Source organism: Schistocerca cancellata, chromosome 3 (assembly GCF_023864275.1).
Source record: "Schistocerca cancellata isolate TAMUIC-IGC-003103 chromosome 3, iqSchCanc2.1, whole genome shotgun sequence".
NCBI classification, from domain to species: Eukaryota; Metazoa; Arthropoda; class Insecta; order Orthoptera; family Acrididae; genus Schistocerca; species Schistocerca cancellata.
This window is the reverse complement of record NC_064628.1, coordinates 407,797,002-407,813,735: the sequence shown is the minus strand read 5'-3', so window position 1 is coordinate 407,813,735 and position 16,734 is coordinate 407,797,002. Positions and strand designations below refer to the sequence as shown.

Here is a 16,734-nt window from a genome sequence, read left to right as displayed (position 1 = left end):
ATAGACATCAGAGACGTGAAACCTAACTAACGACAGGTCATGACGGGATAAATATATTTCAGTTCGCCGCATGTACCAGCTTTGTTGCAATGTTTAATAACTTTCACAACTCACGCACTGTCACCAGTTTTTCAATATTTTTACAGGTACATTGATTCTCTGTCATGTGGGGCTGTGGGATGTCTTTTTCAAAAATACCTCTAATTACAAAAATCACCAATTATGTTTCATGTCTAAAGTTTATTACAATCAATATTTATACTAAATTCCTTATATATTTTACTAGACAAACTCATAAGCGGTTTCTTTTTCAGTTTAAATGTAAGGTTATTCAATTTATATTATGATATGATTCAATGTATATTATGATAGTTCAGAAAACAGGTGACCTATCCACACAGAATTACACAACGTGAACCATTACGGGACCTTGACTAAGTGTAGAGGGTTAATAGAATTGAATTTAAGAAAAGTAACACTCACTGCGTGAAGAGTTTGACAGAGCACTGAAGGACCTAAGCTGAAACAAGGCCCTGGGTGTAGACAACATTTCATTAGAACTACTGATAGCTATGGGAGAGCCAGGCCTGACAAAACTCTACCAACTGGTGAGCAAGATGTATGAGACAGGAGAAATACCCTCAGACTTCAAGAAGAATATAATAATTCAGGCGTTGACACATGTGAAAATTACTGAACTATCAGTTTAATAAGCCACGGCTGCAAAATACTAACACAAATTCTCTACAGACGAATGGAAAAACTGGTAGAAGCCGCCTCGGGGAAGATCACTTTGGATTCCGTAGAAATGTTGGAACAAATGAGGCAATACTGACCGTACGACTTCTCTTAGATAGTAGATTAAGGAAAGGCAAACCCACGTTTCTAGTATTTGTAGACTCAGAGATAGCTTTTGACAATATTGATTGGAATACACTCTTTCAAATTCTGAAGATGGCAGGAGTACAATACAGGGAGCGAAAGGCTATTTACAATTTGAACGGAAGCCAGATGGCAGTTATAAAAGTCGAGGGGCATGAAAGGGAAGCAGTGGTTGGGAAGGGAGTGAGACAGGGCTGTAGCGTATCCCCTATGTTATTCAATCTGTATATTGAGCAAGCAGTAAAGGAAACAAAAGAAAAATTCGGAGCAGTAATTAAAATCCATGGAAAAGAAATAAAAACTTTGAGGTTCGCCGATGACATTGTAATTCTGTCAGAGACAGCATAGGACCTGGAAGAGCAGCTGAACGGAATGGACAGTGTCTTGAAAGGAGGATATAAGATGAACATCAACAAAAGCATAATCAGGATAATGGAATATAGTCGAATTAAATGGGGTGATGCTGACGGTATTAGATTAGGAAATGAGACGCTTAAAGTAGTAAATGAGTTTTGCTATATGTGGAACAAAATAACTGGTGATGGTCGAAATAGAGAGGATATAAAATGTAGTCTCTCAATGGCAAGGAAAACGTTTCTGAAGAAGAGAAATTTGTTAACATCGAGTATAGATTTAAGTGTCAGGAAGTCGTTTCTGAAAGTATTTGTATGGAGTGTGGCCATGTATGGAAGTGAAACGTGGACGATAATAGTTTGGACAAGAAGAGAATAGAAGCTTTCGAAATGTGGTGCTACAGAAGAATGCTGAAGATTAGATGGGTAGATCACATAACTAATGAGGAGGTATTGAACAGAAATAGGGAGAAGAGATACTTGTGGCACCCCTTGACTAGAAGAAGGGATCGGTTGGTAGGACATGTTATGAGGCATCAAGGGATCACCAATTTAGTATTGGAGGGCAGCGTTGAGGGTAAAAATCATAGAGGGAGAGCAAGAGATGAATACACTAAGCAGATTCAGAAGAATGTAGGTTGCAGTAGGTACTGGGAGATGAAGAAGCTTGCACAGGATAGAGTAGCATGGAGAGCTGCATCAAACCAGTCTCTGGACTGAAGACCACAACAACAACAAAAACAGCAACACAAAAAAACAATGGTACAGATATATCTGTGTTGATACAGCCTCTCTTTTCCTTTCTGCTGTTCTATATTTATTTCCTGTTTGCGCATTCTGGCTGAATCCTTTATTTCTTTCTTTTGTTCTTTTCCTAGTGAAATGTGTACCCTGTAGTTGATAAAAGTGCCTTCCTACCTGAGAGTGCTCACAAATGCTAGTAGTGAGCCGAGTGGCCCGCTTAGATCTCTCAATTGTCGGTTGTGACCTCGTGCTGCTATCTTTGTCCGGGCATGCACCTGTGGTGCGACAGCGGCGCCTCGCAATTGGGAAGTTGGCTCCAAGTAGCATGGGGACCCAGCCGCGCGGGATAGCCAAGCGGTTTGAGGCGCCTTGCCACGGTTCGCGGGGCTAACCCCTTCGGAGGGTCGAGTCCTCCTTCGGGCTTGACTGTATGTGTTGTCCTTAGTGTAAGTTAGAGTAAGTTAGATTGAGTAATGTGTAAGCCTAGGGACCGATGACCTCAACAGTTTGATCCCTTAGGAACTTACCACCAAAAAAAGCACAGAGGAAGGACCGCGGCGTTCAGGAAGTGACCACGTAGCGCTGAGCCTGTTGCAGGGCAGGAGGGCCTTTTGGACGGCCAGCAGATTTGTACACAAGGAACGCGACGCACCAGTGACTGACTGTGAGTAGCGTCCGCTGTTTGTGCCTGTCGGGCTATGCCTCGGGAAGCGATTTAAAAAAAAAAAATAAAAGTATCAGTTTGAGACACGTTTTTACGTTGTGGGCTGTTGGTGCTTTGTTGTGGAGGTGCTGTCTGAGACTTGTGCCTCACCGAATCAAAAGTTTGACCGTTTATTTTAAACTGTACGCAGTTATTGTATATTGGGCCGCAATGCGTTCTATTGGAATAGGTTAAAGGCTGTGCGCACTCTAAATAGTACTACTCCCGAGTGAATTCATGAGTTTAATTTACTATTCTGCTTGCTTAATTGGTGTTTCAGTACAGGCCGTAACGGTCGTCTTATTATGTGTTACTTTCAAGAGTCTTAGAATTTAGGCATCTTTCCTTGTTAAATGGTTCAAAAGGCTCTGAGCACTATGGGACTTAACTGCTGTGGTCATCAGTCCCCCAGAACTTAGAACTACTTGAACCTAACTAACCTAAGGGCATCACACACATCCATGCCAGAGGCAGGATTCGAACCTGCGACCGTAGCGGTCACGCGGTTCCAGACTGTAGCGCCTAGAACCGCACGGCCACTCCGGCCGGCCCTTGTTAGATGTATAAGCAACTTTACCTAAGTATGTTGGTTAAGCTCTCTGGCTACTTGTCATATCGTGGGTTCATGGTTGTCCATAAACTACAATCTGAGTTTGAGCGTAGTGTTAAGTTGGACTTCTTCTGTTTCGCCTTACGCAACGGCTACTACTTGGTGGCTGCATTACTCTAATTGCTTCCCAGTAGTAACAGTTGTCTGAAATTCACCCAAGTGCTGATTGGCGAAATATTTACGCCAGTTATTTAAGCCCATCATTGTCTGCGTGTGATGAAATTACCTCTTGAATTCTTTTATTAATACTTACGTGGCTACTGTCAAATCTTAAAATTGGTTTCGTAGAATTAGGCGTACGGTGTCTTGGCCAATTAAGCCATTTGCTTAAACATTCTATTATTGTTTTACCTTATTTAATGTTGTTAAGATTAGTAGTGGATCTTTTCACTCTTCTTCTCCATTGAACAGTTTTGTTGCCGCATCTAGCAATTAATATAAACCAAAGTTCTTAAGAATCTGAATTTAGTTTGCTCTTAAATTTGTTAAATTCATTAACTTCAAAGCTGTTAATAGTTTTGAACTTCAAACAGAAGCTTCTACCATTTACAACAAATAATCCAAACAACTGCAGAAACATTTTCTGGCAATAGTTCGTCACTGTCACGTCACTGACTCACTAAGCTAACGAAGTTAGTTAAAGGAATGCAGTGAGTTCTCAAGTAGGTAGTTTGACAAAGGAAAAAAATACAGTATTTGGTAAAAATAGATGACATTATATATGATCATCAGAATTTGCATCAACGTTATGGTTTGAACTCTAAAGTTCTTCAATGGCCCAGAGAAATGACGCCATGTTTCATCGTTAGTGATATGTGTGTCAAATGTGAATATTGGATTTGTTGGTATTATTAGCACTGTTCTAAAGGAATTAACTTTATTCACTCGGTGTTGATTCTTACATTCGTCGATATAAACACATGGATTACACAATACTATAGAGTTATCAAAAAGACCCACCCTGTGTCCACATATTTGTAATGATCGCATTGTATTAATGGGATCTTGGCAGAGGACATATTTCAGGTAGTATGACTATTCTTCATTATTTACTCCAGAGTGTCTGTGTGTACACCACCGTTTTCGTAACAAAACGACGTCTAATCCATTTATCATAAAATACCTCATTGAGAATATAATGGGCTGGTGCTCCATTCTGCATGTACGACCACGCAGTCCCCTATCCTGCAGGTGTGTAATAAACCAATCATTGAATACGGTGACAAACTCAATTTGATTCACACCACCGGCAAAGAATTGTGGAAACATCAAGTGGATTGTAGACATTGCATCCCAGATCATGACATGTAATGGATTGTTTTCATGTACTTTACAAAATGTGGGTTTTCTTTATTCCAGAAATAGTCTCTAACTTTTGCACCGAGATATATTGCACACTTGTCCGGAAAAACCCTTTCCTCGACGAAGGAAGAGTTGTAAAAAAAGGAGCACTCGCCCGAAAACCTGATGACCTTTTGCATGTCATTATCACTCAATTCGGTTACAAACTAAGATTTAAATGCTTTTCTCTATATGTTTCTGCAACGCCGAGTCAATCTTGTAGAATTATGGAACATGTTTTTTGTTCATTACAGAATTATGAAGTTTTCGGAGGACGAAGATCTCCATTACTGTAATCAACATTGATTTCGAAAACAGGGACGTTGCAAAACTGATCTCGTTTTGTTCCTCCATGAGATGCATAATACTGTAGACAACGGCGCTCAGGTTGATGCCGTGTTCCGTGACTTCAGGAAGGCCTTTGATACCGTCCCGCGCTGTTGTTTAGTGAAAAAAAACGAGATTATCGAATACTGGACCAGGTTTGCGACTGGACTGAAGACTTCCTTACAGAAGGAACACAACACGTCACTTTTAAAGAAACAAAATGGACAAACTTTAAGGCAAAATCTGGAGCACCCCAAGGATGTGTGATAGGATCGTTATTGTTTACAATGTATATAAATGATGTAGTAGTGTCGGATGTTCTTTAGGGCTGTTCGCAGATGATACTGTTGTCTATAACAAAGTAGCAATGCCAGAGATGGTATCGATTTCCTGAATGACCTGCAGAGGATCGATCAATGGTGCAGGTTCTGGCTGTTGATCCTGAACGTAAATAAATGTAACATATTACACATACATAGGAAAAGAAAGCCACTGCTGTACATAAAAACGATTGATAAGAAATTTCTGGAAACAATATCTACCGCCAAATATCTAGGAGTAACTATACAGAGCGATCTTAGGTGGAACGACCACATAAACAAAGTAGATGTCAGATTAAGATTCATAGGAAATACCTTAAGGAAATGTAACTCATCCACGAAGGAGGTGGCTTATAAAGCGTTTTCTGCACCGATTCATTAGTACCTTCACCAGTATGTGATCCTTAGCACGTATGACCGGTAGAAGAGAGAGCTAGAGAGAGAGAGAGAGAGAGAGAGAGAGAGACAGAGAGAGAGAGAGCAGAGTGAAGATGCAACGAAGAGCGGCTCAAAAAACACCTTGCCGGTTGTGACAAGTGAAACATTGTGCATCACGGAGAGATTTGTTATTAAAATTTCGAGAGAACATTTTTCCAGGATGAGTCGGGCAACATATTATTGCCTGCCATGCTAATAAAATTTGAAAAATAAAAACCAATACATAGGCCTACCGTCAATCATTATTTCTACTCCCATTCGCGAGTGTAATAGGATAGGAGGGGGGAAATAAGTTAGAGGTACCAGAAGTACCCTCCACCACACACCACGAGACTTAGATGTAGATCTAGTATGGATCTTCCAATTCTTGTGACTGCTTACGAATGGACTCTTTCGGCGAACGTTCGACAGACGTTGTAGACTCTACATATGTTTCCAGTGCTGTTGGTCGTCGTCCTGAGCAGGACGTATCTTTTATGCAGCCAGCTGCAAAGAGCTTTTCCTCACACTGCAAAATTTTTGGTTTGGCTGGGTAAGCTTTCTGAAACCTGCGAGCGAAACAATGCTGAACATCTCTTATTGAGTTGCCTGTACAGGATCATTCGTGAGCCAACGTCCTCGTTGCCATCCATTCCTCCATGGTGTAAGTGAACTTATCAGCCGTGATTTGAGCCTGTATCAGCACCTACAACAAGAAAAAACAACAATTTATAACATCTAAGTAATATATAATAATACATAGAGGTAATGAAATTTTTTCATCATCCTGTAGAATACACAAGTACTTATCAAGCATCCACACCCGTCGACGACGGTACCGGAATTGTACGTCTGGATGCGATAGTTGCAGGCATACCTGAGAGTCCTCCCTCAGTTCAGATGAACGAAGCTCACACGATGATTAAATTAACACCACCCAGATGAACACTACTGGCATATTCACTTCTTACAACAAACACAAACTTTATATGTGAATGTCTGACTAGACTACGTTTCTGCATATTTTAAACGTCAGGAGTCATATCCTACCCCCATGTTAGCCGTTGCACCATTAGTCAGCTAACATACGCATAATAGTTTCGTGGGATATTACGAAGATCGACCTGCTACCCAAAGTAGCAAGTCTTAGTTCTATATTTCTTCGTCGTTTGATGCTGCCCTCCATCTTGAACTATGTTTTCATATTTACCGCTGTTTTTAGTGCCAGTTTAACTACTCCTCTACGTTGTAGCAAATGCCCTATTAACCATTCCCGTCTTTTGGCAAACGTCGTCTATAGAAATCTATCTTAAGTCACTCATATTAGAACTATTCGATTTCATGCTTGATATCATATCCACATAGTTTTTAACACAGTTTGATAGTACACGTTCCCAACTTTTTAAGGTCTTCGTTTCTTGATTTCCTAAGTCCACGTTTGATTTTCATCTAATGCTGTATCCATGATGTACACTTACAAGAACGTCTCCCTCAGTTCAATATTAGTATCCGATATCAGTGAAGCTTTGCATGTGCCAGTCTTCTTATAATATCTTCCTTACTGCCACAGTCTCGTGAAATCTTACCTCCTAACTAGCAGAATTCCTCCACTTCCTCCACTACAGTATCGTTACCAGTTTTGATCTTGAGCAAGTCTTCAATCTCCTTCCACCTACTGTCAATCGACTTCGCATTTGCCGTGTTTATCGTTAAGCTATACTCTGATGAGACAAAACATTATGACCAGCTACTTAATAGCTCGTTTGTCCGCCTTTGGAATGAAATACATCTCTGATTCTGCGTATCATGGATCCGACCGTTTCAAAAAATGGCCCTGAGCACTATGGGACTTAACTTCTGAGGTCATCAGTCCCCTATAACTTAGAACTACTTAAACCTAACTAACCTAAGGACACCACACACGTCCATGCCCGAGGCAGGATTCGAACCTGCGACCGTAGTGGTCACGTGGTTCCAGACTGTAGCGCCTAGAACCGCTCGGTCACCCCGGTCGGCTCCGACAGTTTCTTGGTAGGTTTGTGGAGATATGTTGTAGCCGTTAACTCATGTAAGAGTGCGTGTGCGCCTGTTCTATGTCTACCCACAACTCATGTAATTCGCGTAAATAATCGGCCGCTGTTTCGTGTACGCGGTGATGGCGCCCAATAGCGACCCAGATGGGTTCCATAGGATATGATCTCCGAGATATCATCGTGATTACAGTGTAACGCTCCTCAGGCCATTGTAGCACGGTTATGACTGCGAGACACGGACCAATATACTGATGAAAGACGTCACCGTAGGGAAAGACATCAAGCATTAAGGGATGCAAGTGGTTTGCAACTGTCAGCGTGTCTTCGATTCCTACCGTAGGGCCCACTTAAGTGCAGGAGAATGTCTCCCACAGCATAATACTGCTCTCACCACTTCCGTGGCGCGCTGCAAGTTTCGAGGCGCCGTTCATTTCCACGACGGCGTTTGTGGATTCGCCCAGCAACCTAGTACAGCAAAACAGTGATTTACCCGCAGAGCAGACACGTTTCCATTGATCAACGATCGAATCCCGATGGTCGCGTGCCCACTGCAATGTCCTATTCACTTTCAGTCCATATTCCGTACTCATTAGACTGTTCACTACATTTAGCAGATCCTGTAATTCTTCTTCACTTTCACTAAGGATAGCAATGTCGTCAGTGAATGTTATCATTCATATCCTATCACTTTCAATTTTAATTCCGTTCTTGAAACTTCCTTTTACTTCAGTCATTTCTTCTTCTGTGTATAGATTTATTAGTAGCGGCGAAAGACTATATCCCTGTCTTACACGCGCCGGCCGCGGTGGCCGAGCGGTTCTAGGCACTCAGTCCGGAACCGCGCGACTGCTACGGTCGCAGGTTCGAATCCTGCCCCGGGCATGGCTGTGTGTGATGTCCTTAGGTTAGTTAGGTTTAAGTAGTTCTAAGTTCTAGGGGACTGATGACCATAGAAGTTAAGTTCCATAGTGCTCAGAGCCATTTGAACCATTTTGTCTTACACGCATTTTAATCGGAGTACTTCGTTATTCGTCTCCCACTCCTATTGTTCCCACTTGATTCTTGAACATATTGTATATTTCCTCGTAGCTTACGCCTATTTTTCTCAGATTTTCGAACACCTTGCACCATTTTACATTGTCGAACGCTTTTTCCAGGTCGACAAATCCTATGACCATGTCTTGATTTTTCTTCAAGTTTGCTTCCATTATCAACCGCAACATCTGAATTACCTCTCTGGTGCCTTTATCTCTCCTAAAACCAAACTGATAGTCTCCTGCAAATCATCAGTTTTCTTTTCCATTCTTCTGTATAGTATTCTTGTCAGGAACTTGGATGTAAGAGCTGTGAAGGTGAATGTGTGATAAATGTCGTGCTTGTAGGCTCTTGCAATCTTCGGAATGTTGTGGATGATGTTTTTTCCGAAAGTCAGATGGTATATCACCTGACTCATATATTCTACACACTAACGTGAACAGTCGATTTGTTGCCACTTCCCCAATGATTTTAAAAATTGTGATTGAATGTTGTATATCCCTTATGCCTTATTTGATCTTAGGTCTTCCAAAGCTCTTTTAAATCATGATTCTAACACTGGATCCACGATCTCTTCTAGATCGACTGCGGTTTCTTACTCTGTCATCAGACAAGTCCTCCCTCTTGCAAAGGAATCCAGTGTTCTTTTTCCATCTGTCGTCTCTCACCTCTGCATTCAACACTGGATATCCGACTGCACTCTTAATGTTACCACATTTGCTTTTAATTTTACCGAATTTTGTTTTGACTGCCCTACGTGCTGAGTCAGTCCTTCCGACAACCATTTCTTTTCCGATAGCGTCACATTTTTCCTGCAGCCATTCCTTCTTAGCTTCCCTGTTCATTTCATTTATAAATGATTTGTATGTCTGTACTCCTGATTTCCCTGGACGTTTTTGTACCCCCTTATTTCATCGATAACTGGAGCACTTCTTGTATTACCCAAGGCTTCTTCGCAGCTACCTTATTTGTACCTGTATTTTTCTTTCGTACTTCCGTGATGTCCATTCCTCTTCAAACGAGCTGCCTACTGAGCTATTCACTATCCCAATATCTACATCCTCAGAGAATGTCAAGCATATCTCCTCATCCCTTAGCGCTTCCGTATCCCACCTCCTTGCATTCTGATTCTTCCTGACTAGCTTCTTAAACTTCATTCTACTCTTCACCGTTACTATATTTTGATCTGAGCCTAGAACTGTTCTGGGTACACCTTACAACCCAGTATCTGATTTCGGAATCTCTTCCTGACCGTGATGTAATCTAACTGAAATCTTCTCGTATATCCCTGCCTTTTCCAAGTATATCTCCTGCTCTTGTGATCCTTGAAAGAGAATTCGCTATTAGTAGCTGAAATCTATTACAGAACTCGATTAACCTTTCTCCTCTGTCATTTCTAGTAACAAGTTCATATTCTACCGAACGCCTTTCTTCTACTCCTACCCCTACAACTGCATTTCAGTCCCCCATCATTATCAGATTTTCATCTCCCTTTACGTATTGAATTACCCTTTGAATATCCTCGCATACTTCCTCTGTCTCTTCATCTTTGGCTGGCGATGTCGCATGTATGCCTGAACTATCGTCATCGGTGTTGGTTTGCTGTCGATTCCGATGAGAACAACCCTGGCACTGAACTGTTCACAGTGACTGACTCCCTGCCCTGCCTTCCTATTCACAACGATTCCTATTCTTGTTATACCATTTTCCGGTGCTGTTGATGTTACTCTATACTCATATAGCCAGAAATCCTTGTCTTTTCTCCATTTCACATCACTTACCCCAATATATCTAGACTGATCTTTAGCATTTTCGTTTTCAGGTTTTCTAGCCTGCCTACCACGTTCAAACTTCTGATATTCCTCACGCCGACTCGTAGGACGATATCATTAGTTACGTAATCAATATTTTTCTCATGGTCACCCTCCCGGTGATCCGAATGAAGAACTAGTCAGGTTCTTTTTCCATTGGGAAGATCATCATATCATCATGACACTTTTTCAGTTACTGGTCACACGCTATGTAGCTTTTTTTTTTCAGAAATTAATCAGTGGTGAGGTTCGAATCCGGGACTGAGGACGCTTTGATTAGTAAGCAAAGACACTATCCCTTTTTTATCTCAATTTGCGCGTTACTGTACTCTGTATTAGTTCGGGGCAGGCGTCCCATGCCACCCGTTCAAGTACATCGTTGATCCATTCCCTCAGTCTTTTTTTTTATTTTTTTTAATTACAGATGGCAGTCAACCCTCTGGCTGAACACGCTGAGCTACCGTACCGGTTCCCCTACACCACAGGTCATGCTGTAGAGGTCTACACTATATTACACTTCACGAAGAGGCTTACTCATCCACAAATTTAGTATATCATCTGATAGATATTCCATCGAGCCCTGGAGATTTGTTCGGTTTTAACGATTTCCGCTGTTTGTCAACACCGCTGACAATAACACTTATTTCGCTTATATTTTCAGTGATACGGGGATTAGATAGGGGGAACACTCCTAAGTTTTCCTTTGTAAAGGAATATTTGAAAACGTAGTTAAGCATTTGTAGTTTTGTTTTGCTACTCTTAATTTCAGTTTCTACCGCATCCACGAGTGACTGGATGCTAACTTTTGTGGTACTAGGAGCCTTTAAATACGATCATAATTTCCTTTTTTTTGTGATAGATCATTAATAACATTCTACTACGGAGGTGATCGAGGGCTTCACGTATTGCTGTTCTGACTCTCAAACGCGTCCAATTCGCAATCTCTTTGTCCGTAGCCCTAGCTTTGTCTTATACGTATTATGCAGTAGACTCCGTTTTTTCAGAAGTTCCTCTACAGCGACAATCCACCACGGAGAATCTCCCTCATCATCAACTGTTCTACTGGCTGCGTAACTATCCAGTGCAACTTGATCCGTGGTTCCTCTTCGAGTTCTTGTCCTGTGCTAAAAGTTTCAGCTTTTCATTGAGATATGACTCTACTGCTTTGTTATCTAGATTGTTGAACATATACATCTTTCTCCTTGTTTTAGTTGCCCTTTATACTTTGGTAATCATAATTGCCACAATCCACCTCATGGTCACTGATACCACTTTTGATGTGGACGTCCTCAAAGAGGACAAATCTATTTATTGACTTTATTTGTAATAATTTCCATAGTGAGTGGCATTTCGAGCTACGTGTCCTAGGTAGTTTTCAGAGAAGGCATTTAGTAATGTTCCGCAGGGTGTCTTATCATGCGTGCCGTTAGCAAACCTGTAATTTTCCCTACTGATTGTTGAACGATTAAAGTCTCCACTGATAAATACAGTGTGATTGGGGAAATTACGTGCAACTGAACTGGATTTTCTCTAAAGATTTCGGTTACGTCAAGAGAATCAAACAGTTTTGTGCACACTGCTGATAATGAATCTCGCCCAAACAACCTCTCAAGTAGCTTCAATTTCTATGTAGGTAGATTTGGTTTTCTTTCCTATTGCGACAAATACTCCACCTCCATTTCCCATCAGCTTATCCTTTCGATGTACATTTAAGTTATCCCTAAAAATCTCACTACTACCAACTTAACGTTTTAACTAGCTTTCTGACCTAGTACTACGTGAGCTTCTCCGCATTTCAGGAGCGCTCCAAAATCTGCCACTTTGTGGCGAATGCTTCGACATTTATCTACTAGGAATTTTTATACTCTCGCCTGAGGGAGACATTCCTTTGGATTTTACACAAATACTCTCGGGTCTCCCATAGCTGTCGTTATCAGGACTGCATGGTGGGTCGCCTAATCTAAAAATCTCATGTGTGCACACCACCCACAGTGCACCAACTGGGTAGCAACCTCTGATATGTAGTGCACATCTGACCCATTTACGGGTACTGTACAGTTTCCATCTCTGTGACTCAAGTTTGGTAACTCGTAGCCCAGCTTGCCCCAGAACCTTCGAAGTTTCTGGTTCAGTCCTTCCACTCGACTTGGAACCGCGGAGCCACCATAGGTTCATCTTCATCCACATGTACATCATACTCCGAAAGCCACCTAAAGGTGCGTGGTGGACGGTACTGATGGTACTATTCATGATCCCCCCCTACTCTATTTCACTTGCGAATGGCGAGTGGAAAGATGATTGACGGTAAGCCTCTGCTTTGGCTCTCTTTAATTTTTTCGTCATGGTCATTTCGCGACATGTGATTGGAAGGGATTAATATGTCGACCGGCTCTTCCCAGAAAGTTCTCTCTCGAAATTTCAGTAGTAGACCTCTCCATGACGCACAACGCCTGTCTTGTAATGCCTGCAGTGGAGTTTGTTGAGCATCTCGGTACCGCTCTCGCGCTGACTATGAGGACAGTGCTGCAATTTATGAGCTTCGTTGAAACTCCATGCCCAAGTATGGGACTTAACTTCTGAGGTCATCAGTCCCCTATAACTTAGAACTACTTAAACCTAACTAACCTAAGGACATCACACACATCCATGCCGAAGGCAGGATTCGAACCTGCGACAGTAGCGGTCGCGCAGTTCCAGACTGTAGCGCCTAGAACCGCTAGGCCACACCGGCCGGCCATGCGCAAGGGTAGTCATCTCAACCTTCTCTGCCAGTTACTGAAACGATCAAAATATGACCACGGAGCCCAGATAAAACATCGTTTGTTCAGTAACTACATGTAAAACAGTAAACCGACTTAACTATCTTCTCCTCTACTTTACATTACAATAGGACTTCAGTTATTAATTAAAGCCTTCTTAGGAAACAATAAAAAATACGTTAAGTAAATAGATAACAATGACAAGCTTAAATGAAGCGTCTTTCCGTGCTCAACATCTTGTTGCCTGTGGAATCTACATTACTTGCACCGCTTTTAAATTATGAATGATTTTCATTCATGTCATTTTAGAATTCAATAAAATATATACTATATCGACTTTTAATTTTGTATCACATGGATTAAGAGAAACACAGTCTGAGTACCTAATGCTGACTTCATGCTACATGTAACTGTTATGGACCTTGTGTGCTCCCACATTTTCATAATCATAAATTAATTAAATTTGTTATGATTCTCATTACGAAAGAGTACCTGAAGGGTGAGTATCTCTCACGCTCGCGTTTGTGTGCGTTTTGTGTTTGTGTGTTTGTGTGTGTTTGTTTGTGTGTGTGTGTGTGTGTGTGTGTGTGTGTGTGTGTGTGTAATTTTACTTAACATTCAATAATATTCATAACTGCAAGTTCATGTATCTTCTGTAATAACTGTCATATGATCATGAACTGAAGTTCATTGAGCTGGTCTCGTCGCTGCGATGTCTTTGGTATATTTGGTTTCTGTGTTTTATGATCGTACCTTATGAAACAGAAATTCAATGATACTATTCCAGTGGTATTCCTACAGGTGTACAGTGTCCGCTGTTGTGGTCGCTGTCCCCAGCTCCGTGCACTTAACAAGCGCCATATCCCTTACACTGGATTGAAAGTCCACCGTACTCCAGCTGTTGAGGTCGCTTGTTGCTCTGGTCTACCCACTGCTGTCTGCTTACCGTTTCCCTTCTTACATGCACGAGGCGGCAGATCTCACACAATGCAGATATACAAGTAAACGTTTATTGCACGGTTGTGGATCTTATTTGTATTTCCGAGGAGACCTTGTATGACAAAATGTTGTTTCTATTGTTGCGTATAATTATGAATTCAGTCATTAAAGGGACTGCAAGCCTGTACTGGTACATAACCTGTTCCTCTCCAATTGCACAAAGAAAACTGTATAGTTCAGAGTTCGCACTGGGCAATTTGATCTCCATTAGCAGTGCCACAATCCAGCAGTCTATGAGCCATAGCTGTGAGCGATTGCAACCAGGAAACTAGATGACTATCTTATTATAAGGAATTGTACGCCAACATACAAACATGCGCCTTCATTTAAACCTATACTGCTCAAGCAACAGCAAAGTTTGTGGTGGTGGGAACTTTGTAGTACCTCTGATACTTGCTCCACTCCTGCACTCCCCTTTCCTGTTCTACCCTCGAATGGTGCAAGGGCAGAACGTTTCTTGGTAATTCGCTGTAGGAGTTCGAATCTCTCTTGATTCAGCACTTCTGAGAAGCTTTCGTGCTTGCTAAATGAACCCATGACGAAAACTGCTCTTCCTTGGATCTGATCTTCTTTGGATCTTTTCTGTTTCTTATATCAATCCTACCTCTTAAGTGTCCCAAACAAAGAGCACTATCCGAGTATCCACTAACCTATGGTTTTGTAAGCTCTTTTCTTCGTAGATGGACTAAACGTCTTGTGGGTTTGTACTAATGAATCAGACATCCACCTTTCCTACGCATGGTTTCATGCGATTGTTCCACGTTTAACTACTCAGTGTGTATTTTCCTAGATAGGTAATAGATTCGACTGCTTCGAGTCATTGTTCGGCAATCATGTAATCAATCAATCATTAGTGGTAGCTACCGTCTATATGCTGATGTAGGGAATCGACAGCTGTAACCTGGTGGTACGAAGAAAAACTTTAAACAGTATGACTGTCTCTGATTGCCAGGAGTCAACAGTTATCGTTTATCAGCGCATTTATGAACAGATTTTTTTAAATTTTTATGAAAGCAGCATTGCAGAACGAACAATAATAACTCAGTTTCTGCTTCTTTTCAGCTTGTAATAACTACTAAAGCTGTGGAAGCTCTGACTGCTAGATATGGGACGCAGTACACATTCGGGAGCATTGTGGATACTATCTGTAAGTATAATAATAAGTAATCTCTTAAAAGAAACAGACAATACACTAAATTTGAGGTTATCATGAGATTGATGGCCGCTACAGTTCAGAAACATGTAAGCAATTTGCTACAAATATATAAGCAGATGTATTAACGTTTATATGATAAAAGGGAGAAAATTACATTCTTTTGAGCTTATGAGTGGTCAGCATTATTCTGAATGAGGTTAACAGTACAGATGATAATTCTAATAACATCAACACCATACATCATAGTCAGATTCATGAAGTTAATGCCATGTTGTTTCTCCAAATCCATAGTGAAGGTAATGTTAGTGCGAGTGGTATTAATATGGGCTAACACTGCTCTGTCCCTTATGTGTGAGGTGTAACTGACAGAAATGAAATACACATGGTGTAATAACAAATGTTTATTTATTGACTACGAAAGAACTCAGTACAGCTTGTCAGGACGAATATTGTCACAATTTGATTACAAACGATACGTCGATGCCTAACTGTCACCACGATGAAATGCACGAACATCGGAGTGGCGAGGAGCAGGCAAGTGCCGTGGAGGCACACCTGTGTCTGCACGAGGCTATGAGCTCACTCATCAACACTCAACCGCTGAGCAGCCAGATGCAGAACTGACACAGTCCCACGAGGTAGTGGCTTGTGGGCAGTCCAGACACAGTCCAGCAAAGCGGGCCCTTGGGACTGGCTCACACCTAAGGCTACACGACACTGTCTGACGGGCAGCAGGTGTATCCGTAGTATACACTCGACGGCGGCCATGGTCGTCCTGGAGCCCAGAGCGACACTGGCTCCCGCGGGACTGAGCAGTGACCTAGCTACTATCCGCGGGAGACTACAGATGCAGTGTCAACTTGACAGGTGACCGCAAAGACGCAGATAGATGCCTGTGACTGCAGCGCTGTTTACCGCGACCTGCACACAACGTATCGACGTAGCTTGCGCCTCCAGAGGCTGTGGCGGCTGCACGAGGCTTGCGGTAAGCAGCTCAGTCACTCTTGTGTTGACAACCTCCAAGGTTAGGTACGCTCCATGTCTGGCGGGTGAAGCATATCAGTGTGTGCGGTGGCCGAATATGCAGGATCATAGCGCTGCATCAACGTATAAAAGGGTTGTGCATTGGTGGTGCTGTCAGGTGTACTCAGGTGATTTATGTGAGAAGGTTGCTGACGTGATTACAGCGGCACGACCTGAATTAACAGACTTTGAACGCGGAATGTTAGTTCGAGCTAGATGAA

General features: G+C 41.9%; 1 protein-coding gene across 1 annotated transcript in view; it reads left to right on the top strand.

Annotated features, from left to right (window-relative positions):
• Positions 1–16,734, top strand: part of LOC126176729 (zinc carboxypeptidase-like) — a 138,411-nt gene that overhangs the window by 109,461 nt on the left and 12,216 nt on the right. Inside the window, exon 9 of the mRNA XM_049923897.1 lies at positions 15,397–15,481. Coding sequence (XP_049779854.1) covers positions 15,397–15,481 — 85 coding nt within the window. The remainder of the gene's footprint in view (positions 1–15,396; positions 15,482–16,734) is intronic.